This window comes from Canis lupus, chromosome 1, assembly GCF_011100685.1.
Source record: "Canis lupus familiaris isolate Mischka breed German Shepherd chromosome 1, alternate assembly UU_Cfam_GSD_1.0, whole genome shotgun sequence".
Classification (NCBI taxonomy): Eukaryota; Metazoa; Chordata; class Mammalia; order Carnivora; family Canidae; genus Canis; species Canis lupus.
In genome coordinates this window covers 68,586,943-68,603,037 of record NC_049222.1, presented here as the reverse complement: position 1 = coordinate 68,603,037, position 16,095 = coordinate 68,586,943, and the positions used below count along the sequence as shown (strand labels likewise).

Below are 16,095 nucleotides of genomic sequence, written 5' to 3'. Positions count from 1 at the left end.
ATGAATTGTTACTTGGTGATTCCTTTCTTCTCTTGTTCGGTGAAAATCGAAATGACTGTTCTCCACCTTGTGTCTCTAGTGGTGCACTTGAGGGGAATGGCACATCTCTGGAGGTGGCTGTGGTTCTTCTAACTGAACTCACACAAAACAGCTAATCTGGTCACGGAAAGGAAGGCCTATTTGCATCCGTCTCCTGCTACTCTGTGGAGTCTCATCTTGCTCAAATTCACAGGGACCTCCCCGTGTCCAAACCCGGTGGGGGCTTTTGGTCCTTATCTTAATCCATGTCTATGCAGTATTTGAGGTTGTGAACATTCCCTTCCTTCTAGGAAATATCCTCTTTTGGCTTTCATAATGCCAGCTTCTCTGTCTTGTACCTTAAAGCAACCTCATCCTCAATCTCCTCTGTGACTTATCTCTTTGAGCACTTCTGAAGTGTTATGTTCCCTAATGTGTCTTCATTTGGCTACTTCTTGGATTTTAGCTATCCAGGCAACCTCCCAGTTTATATCTACTTACTATATGTTGACAACTCAGAAATATATATGCCTGGACCTGATTGTTGCCTGGAAACCCACATCCAATAGGTGAGACACCATCATCGGTATCTTCTCAGATAAAATTCAAACAAAATATATTCCAGATTGAAATGGTTATCTTTCTATACCCAAATTCACATTATTTATTTGGTGGCACCATGATCCCCCCACCCAATCTCCTAAATTAGAGACTCATCTTGACTGTCCTTTCACCATTCCACATCTCATCAGTCAACAGCCCTGCTAATTTTATCTCCTAAACAACACTAATATCTACCCTATCTTCTTAAAACGTTTTTTACCAAACTATAATTGACATAGTTTAAGTCGCCTATGTTGAAAGGATACAATTTAACGATTTTTTACATATGTGTACATCCATGAAACCATCACCGCATTCAAAAAAACCAAACATATCCAGCACCCCAAAAGTTTCCTTATGCGTCTTCGATATCCTTCGTCCTTGTGCCTCCCTACACAACCTCATTCTCCATTGCCTCCGTCTGCTCTATCAGTTCATTTGTATTTTCTATATACTTGACATAAACGTATTCCTTTACATCTGCCTTCTTTACTAAGAATATTTGATACTCATCCGTTTTGTGTGCATATTAATAGTCATTGTTTTGTATTGCTACATAGTATTCCATTGTGAGCATACACAACAATCTGCATATCTGTCAACCTGTTAATAGATGTTCTAGGTTTTTTTTTTTTTTTTTTTTTTTTTTTGAGCTTCACCCATAAAGGTGCTGTGGATACTCTGGTACAAGGTCTTTGTATGGATATATGCTTCAGGTGTCTGGGGTGAATGCGTGGGAGTGAAGGGCTGGTTCGCATCATAGGCACATATTTAACCTGTTAAGAAACTGCGAGCCTGCTTTCCAGTGTGGCTGTACATTTTCCATCCTTATCGGCAGGTGTGTAAGAATTCCACTTGCTCCACGTCCTTGCCAGCCCTGGGTATGCTCAGTCTTTTTAACTGCTGGTGTTCTGATAACTGTGTGGTGCTATCACGCTGTGGATTTCTTCTGCATTTCCCTAGCGTCAAAGCCCACGGTAACTCTTATTTCAAGCCATCATTCATCTCCCGCCTGGACTATTCTTGAACCTAACTGGTCACTCTGCCTTCAGTTTGATCTTCTGAAAATTTCTCATTTCTCCTTTCTCCGAATATTTCTTTTCAGCCTCCTTTGTGGGCTTTGCCTCTACTATGCCCCCTTCAATACTGCTGTTTGCTCCAGGGCTTTGCATCATCTCACTCAAGAGATGACTGCTTGGTTTTTCTCATCTCTGCTCAGCTACAACTATTAATGGCATAATAATGATTCCAAGCTGTCCATCTCCCCTACGGCTCCGCTGAAGCTCAGGTACACACAACTGATTGCCTGCCAATTACACAACTTCCCTAGGCTGCTAAAGAGAGTAAGAGTGCCTTTTATACAATATGTCCAAAATAAAGCTCAGCATCTCTAGAAAATCTATTCTCTTTTTATATCCAATAGCTTGGTAAAAGGCACTAAAACGTTGTTGTTATTTAAGGAAAAAAAAAGAAATTATTCTTGATACCCCTCCCTTTTAAAACACTTATCCTTCACATTGAATATATCACAAAGCTCCTTGATTGTAAAATGCTTAATATCTTTCAATTCTACTCCTTCCTCTCCATTCTCATGATTTCCTTCTCCTCGCTCTTCACTTGGTTTACTACAGTCTTCAGCAGCCCCTGAAATGGTCATAAATCTACCCTCCAAAGTTATCTAAGGGAACTTTACTAAAGCATAAATCTGATGGTGTCACAGCCTTGGCTAAAACTCCTAGTAGTTCCCTACAGCTTTCAGGATAAAGTTGAAACTCATTAGCTTTGTTCACAAGGCCTTTCATGAACTGGCTCTGTTACCTCTCTAGCCTTATCGGATAATTTTTTGCCAACATTCATCTATGTTAGCAATGGATTTACTTGCAGTTACTGGGGGCTAAGGGCAGGCTACCCCCAGGTGGGCTGCTCTGACAAGATGAGTTTGAATTAAAAAATAATCAAAACCATTTGCAACAACGTGGATGGAGCTAGAGAGGATTGTGCTAAGTGAAATGAGTCAGAGAAAGATGAATAGCGTATGATTTCACTTATACCTGGAATTCAAGAAATAAAATGAACATGGGGTGGGGGGCAGGGGCAGGGAAAGAGGCAAACTAAGAAACAGATTCTTAACTATAGAGAATAATCTGATGGTTCCTGGAGGGGAGGTGTGTGTAGAGGTATGGATGGGTTAAATAGGTGATGGGGATTAAGGTGGGCACTTGCTGTAACGAACCCCAGGTCTTGTAGGTAAGTGATGAATCACTGAGTCCTACCCCTGAAACTAATACGCACTACCTGTTAACTAGTTAGGTTTAAATAAAAACTTGGGGGGAAAAACGGGCAATAAAAAGGCCAGTAGATTCAGGAAGAGCCCTTTAGCCTCCCCCCACAAATGCCTAAGAATTTAGATAGAAGACCTGCTCAGGAAGAGTGCAATCATGATATGGTGAACCAGGGGTGGCACATGGGAGGAACCTGGCAAGGCCTGTGCGATCAAAGTCCCCTTTGTCCATTGTTTCTGAGTGACTCGACACAAACTTATTTACCATTTGCCTTTTTTGTTGTTTTTATCTTCCTATAAATTGCATTCTTCCCTTTGAAGTCCCAGACTACTCCCTTCTTCTGAGTTCAAAATGACCTGGATACCTCATTTTGCCTGACTGATTTTGGAATTCTCGTGTGTGTGTGTGTGTGTGTGTGTGTGTGTCTATTCCCTGCATGTACAAAATTTGATTTTGCCCTGTTTTCTAGTCCTATGTCAACTTGATTCTTAATCAGGCTAGAAGCTAGAAGGACGCAGAAAGGGATGGGAAATTTCTTGCTCCTGGACATTAACTAAAGCATTTCTCAAAGTGTATTCAGCAGACTCTTAGCCTTGCAGGAATGGAAAGATTTTGGTGATTGTAGAAGTTTGGGAAATGTTGGGTCAAACAGGGTTAAATGTTTTTCTTAGGTACTACACAAATGCACATGTGCCTCCCTTACAAGGTGATGTGTAACACAGCACTGTGACTCACGTAGCGCTAACCAGTGTTGGTTCAAACCGAAGGGTTTCTCCAGGCCTCCATGTTCAAGGAGGAGCAAGTGGAAAATGGCGTACGATGATGTGTGATGTATGATGCTCTCTGAGGCTTCCCGGCTTTCACACAACTTTCACCTCCTTGTCTATCTAGTGAAGTCCTCACCTCCTGCTGATGCCTCAGGCCCTTCCCCGGGAGCTGACCTCTCTGAGTGACTTCAGCATCTCTCTCCTGAGGTTCCCAACCTACCGTACCTATCTTGATGCAGCCACTAGCTTTCTATCCTCTCACCGTTGATTGATTTACTTGTCTATCTCCGCCACTAGACTGCACGTTCCTTTAAGGCAAGGACCTGCCCCAGGCCTCACTCAGATGTGGCGCAGCGCTTAGTGGGTGCTTGCTAGATGTGTTCAAGGCAGGAAGTGAAGGGTGGTGCAAAGTTAAACCGAAATTCTCATCAATTGTCACACCGGCATGGTCAAAAGTAATTAGGTTTAATTTTATAAACGGAAGTATCAAATTTCATTTGCAGATACTGGTAATCCTATCGTGCACAGAACTAGGGGAACTTCACTGAAATGACAGTAGCAGCACTAAGACCCAACAGACTTGGATTTCTGCCGTGGTCATGAGATCTTATGTATATTCCCCGTAGACCACAGGTAAGCTTGAGCCCACGTTTCCCTTTCGCTAACACCAGAACAAACACCTGCTTATCTCGGCAAATGAAATAGTGTTGTGAGTATATTTTTCGAGAGCTCCTGGACTATAAAAGTGTTACATGATTATTTTTCAATTCTTTTTTTTAATTTTTATTTATTTATGATAGTCACATCACAGAGAGAGAGAGAGAGAGAGAGAGGCAGAGGGAGAAGCAGGCTCCATGCACCGGGAGCCCGACGTGGGATTCGATCCCGGGTCTCCAGGATCACGCCCTGGGCCAAAGGCAGGCGCCAAACCGCTGCGCCACCCAGGGATCCCTATTTTTCAATTCTTTACCTGCACACATACATGTTTGGCATTTTTAAAAAACAAAGACCTGGCTGCTGTGCTCTTCTGCCCCCACAAATTCCATGGTGGGTCACACTAACGGCCACATCTTGGTAAAACAAGAAGGAAAGAAAAACAAAGCACCCAACCTTTTCAGACCTGGTACAGGATTTAATTTTTACAAGTTGGAAGACAGTGTTATGCTTTCAAATTAAGCTCTCAGTTTCCAAAGAAAATGACAGAGAACCATTTGGCTCTTCAATCAGTCATGTGTAAACCAAGTCACCTATAATCTAAGCCAAAGAAATGACTATCTGCATTTTTCACAGAATTTGTGAGTACCTAAAATTACAGACGGTCCTCCACATGATTAGGGACACAGGAGTGCTGGATAGCATGATCAAGGCTCACAGTCCATTATTATGATAGAAACTCACCTTGCTTCTGAATTCTTGACAGGGTGAAGGATTTCCATTTCCCGTCATTATGGTTTTGATTGCTGACCACGGAAGCCATTCCTGAGCCCAGATCATAGCTGACTTTTACATGCCCATCAGTCAGCTCTACACTCATGAAATCTTTCTATCAATAGAGTAAAAATACACCAGTGATTCAGTACACAGAGAAATAGGAGTATTTACTTTTTTTGTGAGTGGGGGTTTATAACAGGGCCTATGGCTAAGTCACTGCGTGTGTTGATGTGTAAGTGACATCCACTTGGGAAATCGAACTGGTGTTACCACTTTGCGAATGTTTGTGGGTGTGATGTTATGGTACAAGTAGTCACAACCAAATTACGAGGACATCTCCTTGGACAGGAGAATAATAAAGGAGAATAATGGACAGGAGAAATTCCTTTGAAAGGATATTAATCCAACTAAAAGGTAGTTCCCTGGAAGAATTTACTGAGACATATTAACCTGGAAAAAACAATGAGGACGTTTAGAGCCACCTTTCAACTTAGGTCTTTAGAAGAAGACTAGGGACTAGTTTTGCTGCCACATGATTCCATCCTGGAGGAATCTTTACTGGATGCTTCTCTTAAGGGATTATATGGGGAGTGTACTGATAATAAATAATAATAAAATTGCATCTGTAATTGAATTTATCGATGAAAATATGTAAGTACTATCTGCATCATTTACTTCTGGCTATCACACTGCCATCCCAGAATCTTTTGAATAATAATTGATAATCTAACAATAACTGATAATTGTATTGGAATCCTATGGAAAAGAGGCAAACAAACTTTTAATCATGGAAGATCAGCAGGCATGTCTTTACCAGGTCTCGTGTAGCAAGGTACATCAGGAGAGCACTTGAAGAAAATGTCCTGAACTTGAACATGACCGTTGAGATGTTGGGGTACCAGCGAATGGGGCGGCTGACCAGGGCGTACCCTTCTCCGTCAAACTGAATAGTCCCTTCACTATCTTCTACCTGAGGACTGAAGAGAGACATTTCACAGGAATCAATGTCTGTTTTGTCCATCAGCATTCAGGTACAGCAAATTATCTTCTGAGACTAGATGGTGAGCCATTATAGGACAGGAACCATCCCAAATAGATCTTTCATCCTTCCATTTCTCTCTATCTCTAGTGCCATGTAGGAATCACTCCTTAATTGGACTTTATTTGGAGTTCAATAACTAAGTTACTGATATTTTAAATGCTTTATGTTCTACTAAAATACTTGGTAGATTAAGTATGTCTTAGTGGTGTGAACAGGTGGGTTTTTTTTGGGGGGGAGTTTGGATGGACTGAGATGAGAATGTGTTATTACATGTCTCACATAGATAGCATAATGAGAGGGGCTTGGGTGCAATGAGTGAAGGTGGTCAAAAGATACAAATTTAGAGCTATAAGGAAAAAAAGCCATAAGGAGAAAAAAGGGCCCTACTCTGTGAATGCTTGCTGTCCAATAGATTTTTCTGGGACAAATTAGATTAAGATGTCAAAGGATGGCTCTATCTATTTCGGTGGTTATCTGTGTTCTTCAAGTAGATTGCAAGCTCTGTGAGACCAACCAGAGATTACGGGCCAGGCTCTATGCCAGGCCCAAACACAGCACCTAGCACAGTACATGGCTCATAGTAGAATATAGTATATGTAGAGTGAAGGAGATTTTAGTATAGAAAATTGTTCCACAGAGACCATATGGTCAATCAATGTTGATTGAATAATTAAGAAATATCAAAGATAAATCTTGTTTACAAGATTATAACATTTAAAAGCATTTCTTTTTCAAATGAGGTTATCTATCATCTATCAATCAATTTATCTAATGATGTTACAGAGTAAGTCTCAAGTTGTGGAGGCTTTTTAAAACTCTAAATATCTGCATATTAGCATATATTTAAATTGCTGAAATTGGAGTGTTGTATTAACTTGAGGGTAGAAAGGAGATATGGAGAAATAGTACAGTAATGTCATTGTAGAATAATAAGAGCCTAAAATATTATTTGCATGAAATCTTGGCTAAGTGAGGAAAGTAACAGCCTACAAACATTAACAAGTTCTTGAAGGAAGAACTGTTCCACGTTTTAGACAAGTTGGCCTTTTCTCTGACCCTGGACCAGAGAGAGATAAAACTGAAGACAAAAAGAAGAGAAGAGTCTTATTCTGTGTCTAGCATGGTCAGATCTTTGTAATTATAAGTTATATCTAATTTGGAATAAGATCAGATGATGTCATAATTTTTTTTCTAATGTAAACTTAAAAGATGCTTTTCAATGTTCCTGCAAAGTGCTAACTGAAAGTCTGAGGAACTAAGTCAGACTATTAGCTGTATAACTGATAGTGAATAAATTGGCTATGACTTGGCCTTTCTTCATCATTACGACAAATCCATTAATTTCCGGATCATCGCCTTAGAGATAAGAGAATGTTGTGTAGAGTCTACCAAGAAGAAGTCCTTTCAAGTTCTCAAATACTAGGATTTGCATTATATGCTGTCACAGTATTATGGACAAACCCGGAAAGGCTTGTGGGAATTTCTGTTAACAGTTTCCTGGATGCTCTGACCCAATACATCTTGTTACTTGTGACCCCATGACCCAATATTACTTATAATTTAAACAAACAAACACAAAAGTCTCACTACACAAAATAAGTATTGGAATAAAAAAATATCACTTTTTTAATGAGAACTCTGGGGTATTTATACCTGATGTTTTTTATGTTCTTAATCTATCAATTCTTTCAACATGAATAAAAGAAATAGCAGAGTAGACGGCAGGTATCCTGGAGTCTGATGTGAAATCTCACTGAAGCCCTGCTGCAAGTCAACTAACCCTTTGGGTGTCACCTTGAGATGAAAGGGTTTAGCTCAGTGAATGATTTCTAAAGCCTGTTCCTACTCCAGCCCTTTAGAAGGTTCTCCCATTCAAGCAAAAGGCAAATCTGCAGGGAAGGGTTTTGTGCTGAGAACAGTGAAACACACAGATGTAGATCAGCCTACTTCCCTTAACTCATCGGCCAAACCCTGGTAAGTCCGACTTTAAACTGGTGACTTTGAGATTGGGGAAAAATGAATCCTTCCAGGGATAGTCTATAATATTTCAACATCTAACAGTATACCAGAGTGTTCTCATTCATGCCTGAGTACCTTTACCAGGAAAAGAAACTATTTTTTTAAAAATAATTAACATTTGCTAAGCTTCTTAACTTGCTTTTTGTTTCTCTTTTGAATCTTGATGTCTGGTCAAGTTCTTCAGGATTCATTATGTGATCTGGAATAGCCATACTTGTCCACATGTAACTTGTTCATTACAGAACTAGATGGATATTAGGGTTTACTTAGTACATTAACACTTCATCATTGCGTCTGTGTTGAGCTGAATACATTAAACTTCAGCAGTGTTTCTATTTTAATTTTAATGTGATTTTTAGAAATTTAAGAAAAATAAGATACACTTCTTTTCTGATAGCCTCGGCAGTAACTCTTTCTAAAGAATAACAACAATTATATCCTTTCTGCTGACTTCTGAATAAATGCACATTTCTAAAATGGACATTCTAGGATCTACAGCACATCCTTGGTCTATGTCTCACCACCTCATCTTTTACATCTCCCGCATATAATCATTTCTGCTCCAGCACTGGAATGATTGGCCTTTACGTTAAAATGTGATATGTGTTCTCTTGAAAAGAACACAACCCCAGAAACACCAGGAGTTCTGTAAAAATTATTCCTCCGCATACCTACCATGGCTTATGGGAAAGTAGGGTGGGTGCGGGTCACTCAAAACTTATGCAACTTTATAATCAGAGCACTCACAAAAACAATAACAATCTTGATTAAAATATTAGCATAATTCAAAAAGGTATGCTATAGAATTTAAATAAGATTTTTTTTCCCCCAGTAAATATAGAACTTTTACCTTAAAAGGAATAGGTGAAGGGAACTTGGTAGCAAGGAGCTTAAGGAAGGGGTGATAGTGCTGAGTGACAGATGTGGCAAAAATGCACAGTGACTGTGGGAGAGCTGAGCAGTGAGCACTCGGACGCTTGGCCCAATGCAGGGCAAGCTCGCGGGAGGAGAGGCACCGCATGCAGGCTGCGTTGTGAATCCAGGGGCCTTGAGCTTGGTTCACTCAGCGATGCTGGTGGACTTTACACTCAGCTGCCTCTACTTAGTGGCGCAAGACCTTTATGTATTGAGAAGAACCGTGTAGGGATCTATGTGACTTCCGCACCTTAACCACGTCGTTCTCCCCTTTGCCTCAGCGAATTCACACGTGTGAAGCAGGGCAGACTTTTTTGTCCCTTCCTAAAGACGTTTTGGCTTTCCAGCCTTCCTACCTTTGCTCTCACAGGTCCCTGAGACTAGAAAGCGCTTCACCTTCCACCTGCCAGCTCCTCCTCTGGAGTCTCACCCCATAGCAAGGCCGCCCTCAAGTGTCCCCTCCACCATGAAGCAGCTCTCACCCTATGTGAATAATCAGAGCACACTCCGAGTGTGTCTTTAAAAGGATTTCTTATTCTCCCTCACATTTTGACTATTTTAGGGTTTGTCTTTTCCTCCCTTCCTGCCTGTAAGTTGCTTGATGGCCAGCACTGGACTGCATACATCTCAGTATCAGGAAGTTCTGAGTGTGACTCTCTAACACCAGAAAAGCATCCTACAAATGTGTGTGTATGTGTTTGTATCTACACACCCACATGCACTATTGTAACCATATTAATTCGTATAATACTTTATATACTTACGTGCAAGATCTTTGCAGGATTTATAATTAGCCTGTTGTAGTCTTAACACATTATAGGCACTGCTGCATGGATATTTAAATCTTGAGGTGTTTCGTTGATGACAGGCTTTTGAAAATCCTTTTTATAAATTTACCAAATAGATATTGAGGGAAAAGTTGGTGTTAATCCATGAGTAGAAGAATTTTAATGTGAACCTCCTTGTTCTTGTTGTATTGAGAACATTTTACAGAAAATATTCCATATTAGATTTCGTTGAAGATTATTCACCAAACCATGCTAAACTATGAATGGGTTGGTCTTCTATTTTATTTTATTTTTTTAATTTAAATTTTTTGGGGGTTGGTCTTTTAAATGGTCCTCAATGCTGCACTGACAAGTCCATGATGACAGAAATGAATAAAGAGCTGGAGGTGACAACCGGAAGTCAAGTGCACTCTGCTACACTGATGGGGAATTTGGGTCCTGGCAATGTGCATGTGGCTCCTTAACTTGGAAATAAAAAATATGAATCACTTAGCACCTAATGATTTGGAGTTGCTATGTGTGTATATTAAGCTTCCATGTATTTAATTTAAATTTTTATAGTTTTAATAGGCTCAGTTAATTAGTTGAACTCAAGTTTCATATGCTGAGAAATCCTGCACTTCTAGCTAATTGTTTTATGTCCTCTATTCAGGTTTCTAGAAGCATATTGATTCTTTATCTATGCTCTGTCTGCTTGTTAGCTATTTCTAGAGTCCCACACTCTAATCTCTATAGAGTAATTGATGATGTGTATTACGGCACTTTCTCCTGGTCTATCACGGTCCCTTCTTACCCTTCTCCACGTAAGCAGAATCTTCAAGTCCAGTGTGTTTCCACTTGAAACACATGCGGTACCCTATGTGTCATTTGGAAAATCCTGTCAGAGATAAAACCTGCACTAGGGTTCTATATTTTGTTACAAACAGGTGGATTGAGTCCGGGCTCTGTGACACATGAAACTTAATCAACTCAGGGAGAACTCTCTTTAAGAAAACAAGAAATTATGTTGATAGCAGAGTTACAGACATGAAAAACCTCCTGGTTCTGGACATGAAGGAGAGTGAGAGTGGGGAGAGAGAGCAATCTCACCTGGTTGAGGAGAAATACCTTTCCCTGCAGATTTTACCAAAATGTGTAAAGTGCCTCCAGGGCACCTCCTGGAGAGGTGCCTGTACAGATGGGTGAAAGGGTCTGACCTTTTATCAGCTTCATGGTAAATCACCTCCAGACGTAACCCCGTCCAACCAGCTCCATCTCATCCACACGATAATTGAATATTGCGCAAAAAAAAAAAAAAAAAAAAAAAGAAAGGTTTTTGTAACGCACAGGCCAGACCTTCGGGGAGTCCTCATCTCAGCTCACCTGACAGTACATCCTTTGCAGTCACCTTCTTTTTCTCGGAAATTCCACAACCCTATAGGTTTGCTGTCAAAGTATGTTTCTCCCATACACCCTGTGAATGTAATCACACGTACAGCATCGGCCTTCTGCAGAGAGAGGCATGGTATTTGTTAGAATTTGGAATTTCACAAGAAGTCTCAGCATACCCATGAGAGTTATTACCAGTAAAGTCTGGAGTAGTTATTATCCACTCTGATATTCTTGGTTTGCACATATTCATCTTTTCACCATATCACATCCTTGCAGAGATCCTGGTTATTTTGTGCTACACTAGTTTATCGCCATGAATAAAGAAGCTCTTCCTAGCATCTGACTTTAGGTGAGTTGCTTATCCACTTTGAGATTCTATCTTCTTGTCTCTAGGTTGGGATTATTAGGATGAAATTGGGCAATTTATTTATGGTACCACATTCAGTGCCTGGCACAGAGGGGGTACTGGGTTCATGTTAGTGCTCGTACACCACTAAGGAGACATCTCTCCAAAGCTCTTGAGAAGGGGCACATACTGTCCACAGAGAGGGGGACCCCTCACACATAGATTGCTTAATGATAGTGCTGTCTCCACTTTTTCATTTCCTCCTAGACCCAAGCAGGTTTCCAACATAGGAGACTGAAGGGAAGCAACGAATTTGTACAAGAAGGGACCGTAGCATGATTGCCTGCTGGTGAACGCTGCGCAGAGCCTATTGGGGCTCGATAAATATTTGTTGAATGACAAACCCATGTTGTTTTCACGGGGAAAGGTCTTAAGCTTGATAGAGAACAGTGTCATGGAGGAGGGGAATGAGCTGAGAGACTTGCTGTAATTTAAACAACCATTTCTTTTGGTTTTCAGCAGTGCCACATGACAGACAGCTTCTATATCCTGGTGCCCAGAACTTTGGAAATGCTTTGCCAAAGGCTCACCCAATTATCTGAGTGATCTAGGGCTAAAAGTGACTTGATAGGTTTGGATTCTAGAACAAATGTAAGAGGATCCCTGAGTGGCTAAACCTTTGTAATTAGAGATTTCGGTCAGACTCCGGCAAACCTCTTTGTGTTGCCGTGGGGGGCGGCCCGCGGCCACGTGGAGGGACCGCTTCTTGCAGCTACTCACGTCCACACCAGAAAGGCCCCTGGAATTCTCCATTACTACTCGGAGTCTCTTTTAATTTTCCGGCAGTTGATTACCCTACTTGTGAATTCTAACAGCCCTTTGCTTTTCCTTCTTGCGTCCTACAAGCTAGACTTGGGGTATTTTTCCTACCTCTTTGCATTTTCATGAGCATGTTGATTTAGTTACTTGTTTTCAGCTTTTAGTTCATATTCTGATAGAGCAGGAGCCTTAGAAACTCTTGGCCAAACTGATTAAGATTTTCTGTAGATTCCAGTCATTTGCTTTCTTTCACCCTGAGTCAGGCAGAAGAAAGTTTCTTTATGCTTGGTGACATCTGAGTAATAATGAGAATTATTTAAGATGCGATTTAACATGTGACTACTGCGTCTTAGGCATTTGTTGTAAATTTTATGCACCTAATCGCTCACTGTTCATGGTAGCGGTGAAATGGGCTGATGAAGAATGGGGGCTTTTGTGCCTGTTAACCTGGTTCCAATTCCAGCTCTGTCACTACCTGCTGTGAGACCTTGGCCAAGTCATTTAACCCTTCTCTGTCTCAGATTCCTTAACTATAAAATGAGGAGGATATTGTCTCTTTTTGGGGTTGTAAGCTGATACATGTAAATTACTTAGAATATTACTTAGCATATCAGAAGGGGCTAATACTATGTTATAAAAGTTTATTACTGTATCCTTCACCATGCAAACAAGGTAGATTTTTTAAAAAAGTTTTTAAATATTTTATTTATTTATTTGAGAGAAAGAGGGAGAGAGAGCACACCAGAAGGGGAAGGGGCAGAGGGACAAACAGACTCCCTGCTGACACAGAGCCTGCTGCTATGGGGCTCCATCTCAGGACTCTGAGATGGGGATCTGAGCTGATATCAAGAGTCGATGCTCAAGATGCTCAACCAACTGAGCCACCCAGGCGCCCCAAGCAAGGCTGACATTTTATCTCCCTTTTTTAGTTGAGAAAACCGAAGCCCAAGTGGCTAAGTGACTTGCCTAAGGTCATGTTTTAGTAAGTGAAGAGAACAAGGAATCTAACTTGGATTTGATTTCAAAATTCATGGTTTTTATACTACTCTGTGCTACCCCTTTATTTATCTTCCTAGGGAGGAGAGAAGGTTGGCAATATGACTATATATTACTAGGTACCATGTACATTTATATACGGTTCTAAGAAATGAGGATGGTTTTAGTGTGTAGTTTTAGAATCAATTCCAATACTTTAGAGTCACATCTCATACACAAAGCAAATCAAACAACCTCACTCTATGTGAAGGTTGAGTTCTCATAAATTTGGGGTCACCCTGGCTTTTCACTTTTTCTGACTAATCTCATCCCAGGATGATTCTGACAAGCCCAGGATTATCCATCGTATTTGGCTGCGCTCTCGTATCTCACCTACAGGTCGTTTTCCAACACCTAATTTCATTTAATCAACATGAGCTTCTTTAAAATGCAGGCACTTTGCAATTTGAAATGCACAAGGACCTGTCATGAAGCAATTATGAATATTAAGTGCATTGCTCTAGAAGAATGAGGAGAAGAGCAACTTGAAAACTTTAAAAATCAGACCATGATTTGAAAGCTTATGGCTCCTGTGATATTTCCCCAGGTATTCATAAATCTTTTAATTAGATGTGAGTTTGAACTTTATAGCACTTCATATCAATAAATCATAAACTGATTCAGAAAATGGGGTATATTTAAAAAAACACTTTGCTCTCGAGGCAACTAAAACAAGACTATAAAAAAAATCGGTGCCACAGATAAGGGCAAAACAACTGTTTAAGTAAACACACACGGGCTTAAAACATGGTGTTTCCAGATTGGATATTCAAAGGAGGAAAAATTCCTACTCAAAATAAATTTATGTTTTCATGAACAAATTAAGTAAAACATCATCGAGTTTTTGCAGAGCTTTATCATGCCTTCCTCCAGAGCAATCATGTCAGGAGTTATATACGGAGATGGAACGAACAGCATGGGAAAGAACACGCTACCTTTAGTTTCCCAGTCAGGCCACCGACAAACAGCATTGCGTTTGCATCCACATCAAGAATAGTATACCCTGGAGGAGATGCTGCATGGTAGGTACTGGGCACGATGCTTGCTTTGGGTCCATCCAGAGCTCTCACGGAAATAGTCCCATTCCTCCCAGTCCTTGAGGGAGGGGTACGTATTGAGGTGAAGCGAAAGAAAATACAGAACATAAAATATGTAGCGCATTGACAGGAACTTCCATTTTAAAAGGTATGACATGGAGGGACTCGTTTTGGAATATTTAAGGGATAACTGGGTGCTGAGCTTCGAAAGACCCAGATTCATTAAGCTGTAAATCAAGACCAAGCGTCTGATCTTTGCTGGACGTTGGCTGTCAGATTCGACCAGGACTGGTGAGCAACGTACCCTGATGGCCACGTGAGGGCTGATGCAAAAGGACACGGCCGCAATCAGCGGACGGAACTGCCACTGTGTAAGTGGAAAGCCTGCTTCCCGTTGCCTTATGAAACCATTTATTGTTGACCAGCCCCTACTATTTAAACAAGTGGATACTACTCATTTAGCATTTTGTCTAACTTAATTCAGCAAGTGAACCCAAATGAACCACCCTCCCGCACTATAAGCTGCATCGTTTCTCCTAAGATCCCTTATTATATCTTGGATCCAAATTTGCTCAAGTAGTTTTCCTGGAATCATGCACTTTTATTGTTTGGTGTGCCATCGTAACGTACACAGCATGATGTCTCGTCTTCAGAGCTGTGTATGCAAAGCGTATGGAAGACCTTTGCTTTTAAATCCAGTGAATGGAATTTTGGAAGCTATTATTATTTCATTTCATTTTCTTAAGTGACTGATGTCTACGAACTATTAAATATGAAAAACTGGTCTCTCTTCTGAGACAAGCGGTCATAACAAAACTTGTGTGTCTCCGTCTGTCCCCACTGCCTCCTTCAGGTAGGTAAGCTTTCTCTCTCCGATGGCACAGTATTAACTGAGGCCCATGGAGATGACCGGATGGATTTATCACATAAGGTACTTCCCCATCTTACTGGAAGCATCTCTTCTGATAGAAGAACTGAGTTTTGTGAATATAAATGTTCTTAAGGTCATGGAAGTACTTAGTCCCTCCCCCACTCGCATATATGCAAGCAGTGGGCCGCTGCTCTTTCTCTCTGTATACACACCCACACTCACACCCACACTCACACACTCACCTTCCTTTGCTGAAGATCTTAAAAAAGAATTAAAAGTATTGCTTCTCATTAAGTTTTCTTTTAAGCTTTTATTATGGAAAAATGTAAGCGTCTACAAACACAGAGTGAAACTCTATGTACCCATCATCTGTATCCAACAACTGTTGTACCCATCTCTAGACCAGGCCCTTAACTATAGCTCTCAACCGTTACCTGCTTGGGGTTTCATGGGCATTAAGAATTAGGAATAGGAGAAGAGGAAATGAGGGGAAAGGACTGAGGACAAGAATGGGTTTTCTATGTTATCTATAGATGGCTAGAATTTAATTGAATGAAGGCTTCAGGGAGAATGAATCAATGTCCTGTTACTCACTATTTTAAGTAGTGTGGAGGTGACACGTTATACATTTGTACCAGCATTTAGCTACTGCACCTGCCTGTGGGCCAAGTTGGCAGGTAGACCAGAAGAAGAGCCAAGCACGCTGAAGACAGGCACCAGTGGCAGCCCTCACCCCTGGCTTGTACGGAAT

At 40.8% G+C, this 16,095-nt stretch overlaps 1 protein-coding gene across 2 annotated transcripts in view; it reads right to left on the bottom strand.

Moving 5' to 3' along the window:
- The window catches only part of LAMA2 (laminin subunit alpha 2), a 584,053-nt gene that overhangs the window by 51,840 nt on the left and 516,118 nt on the right, over window positions 1-16,095 (bottom strand). For both annotated transcript variants that reach the window (XM_038526758.1, XM_038526759.1), the window contains exons 48-51: window positions 14,372-14,531; window positions 11,228-11,352; window positions 5,916-6,078; window positions 5,069-5,213 (exon numbers count right to left, since the gene is read on the bottom strand). In XM_038526758.1, coding sequence (XP_038382686.1) covers window positions 5,069-5,213; window positions 5,916-6,078; window positions 11,228-11,352; window positions 14,372-14,531 — 593 coding nt within the window. The remainder of the gene's footprint in view (window positions 1-5,068; window positions 5,214-5,915; window positions 6,079-11,227; window positions 11,353-14,371; window positions 14,532-16,095) is intronic.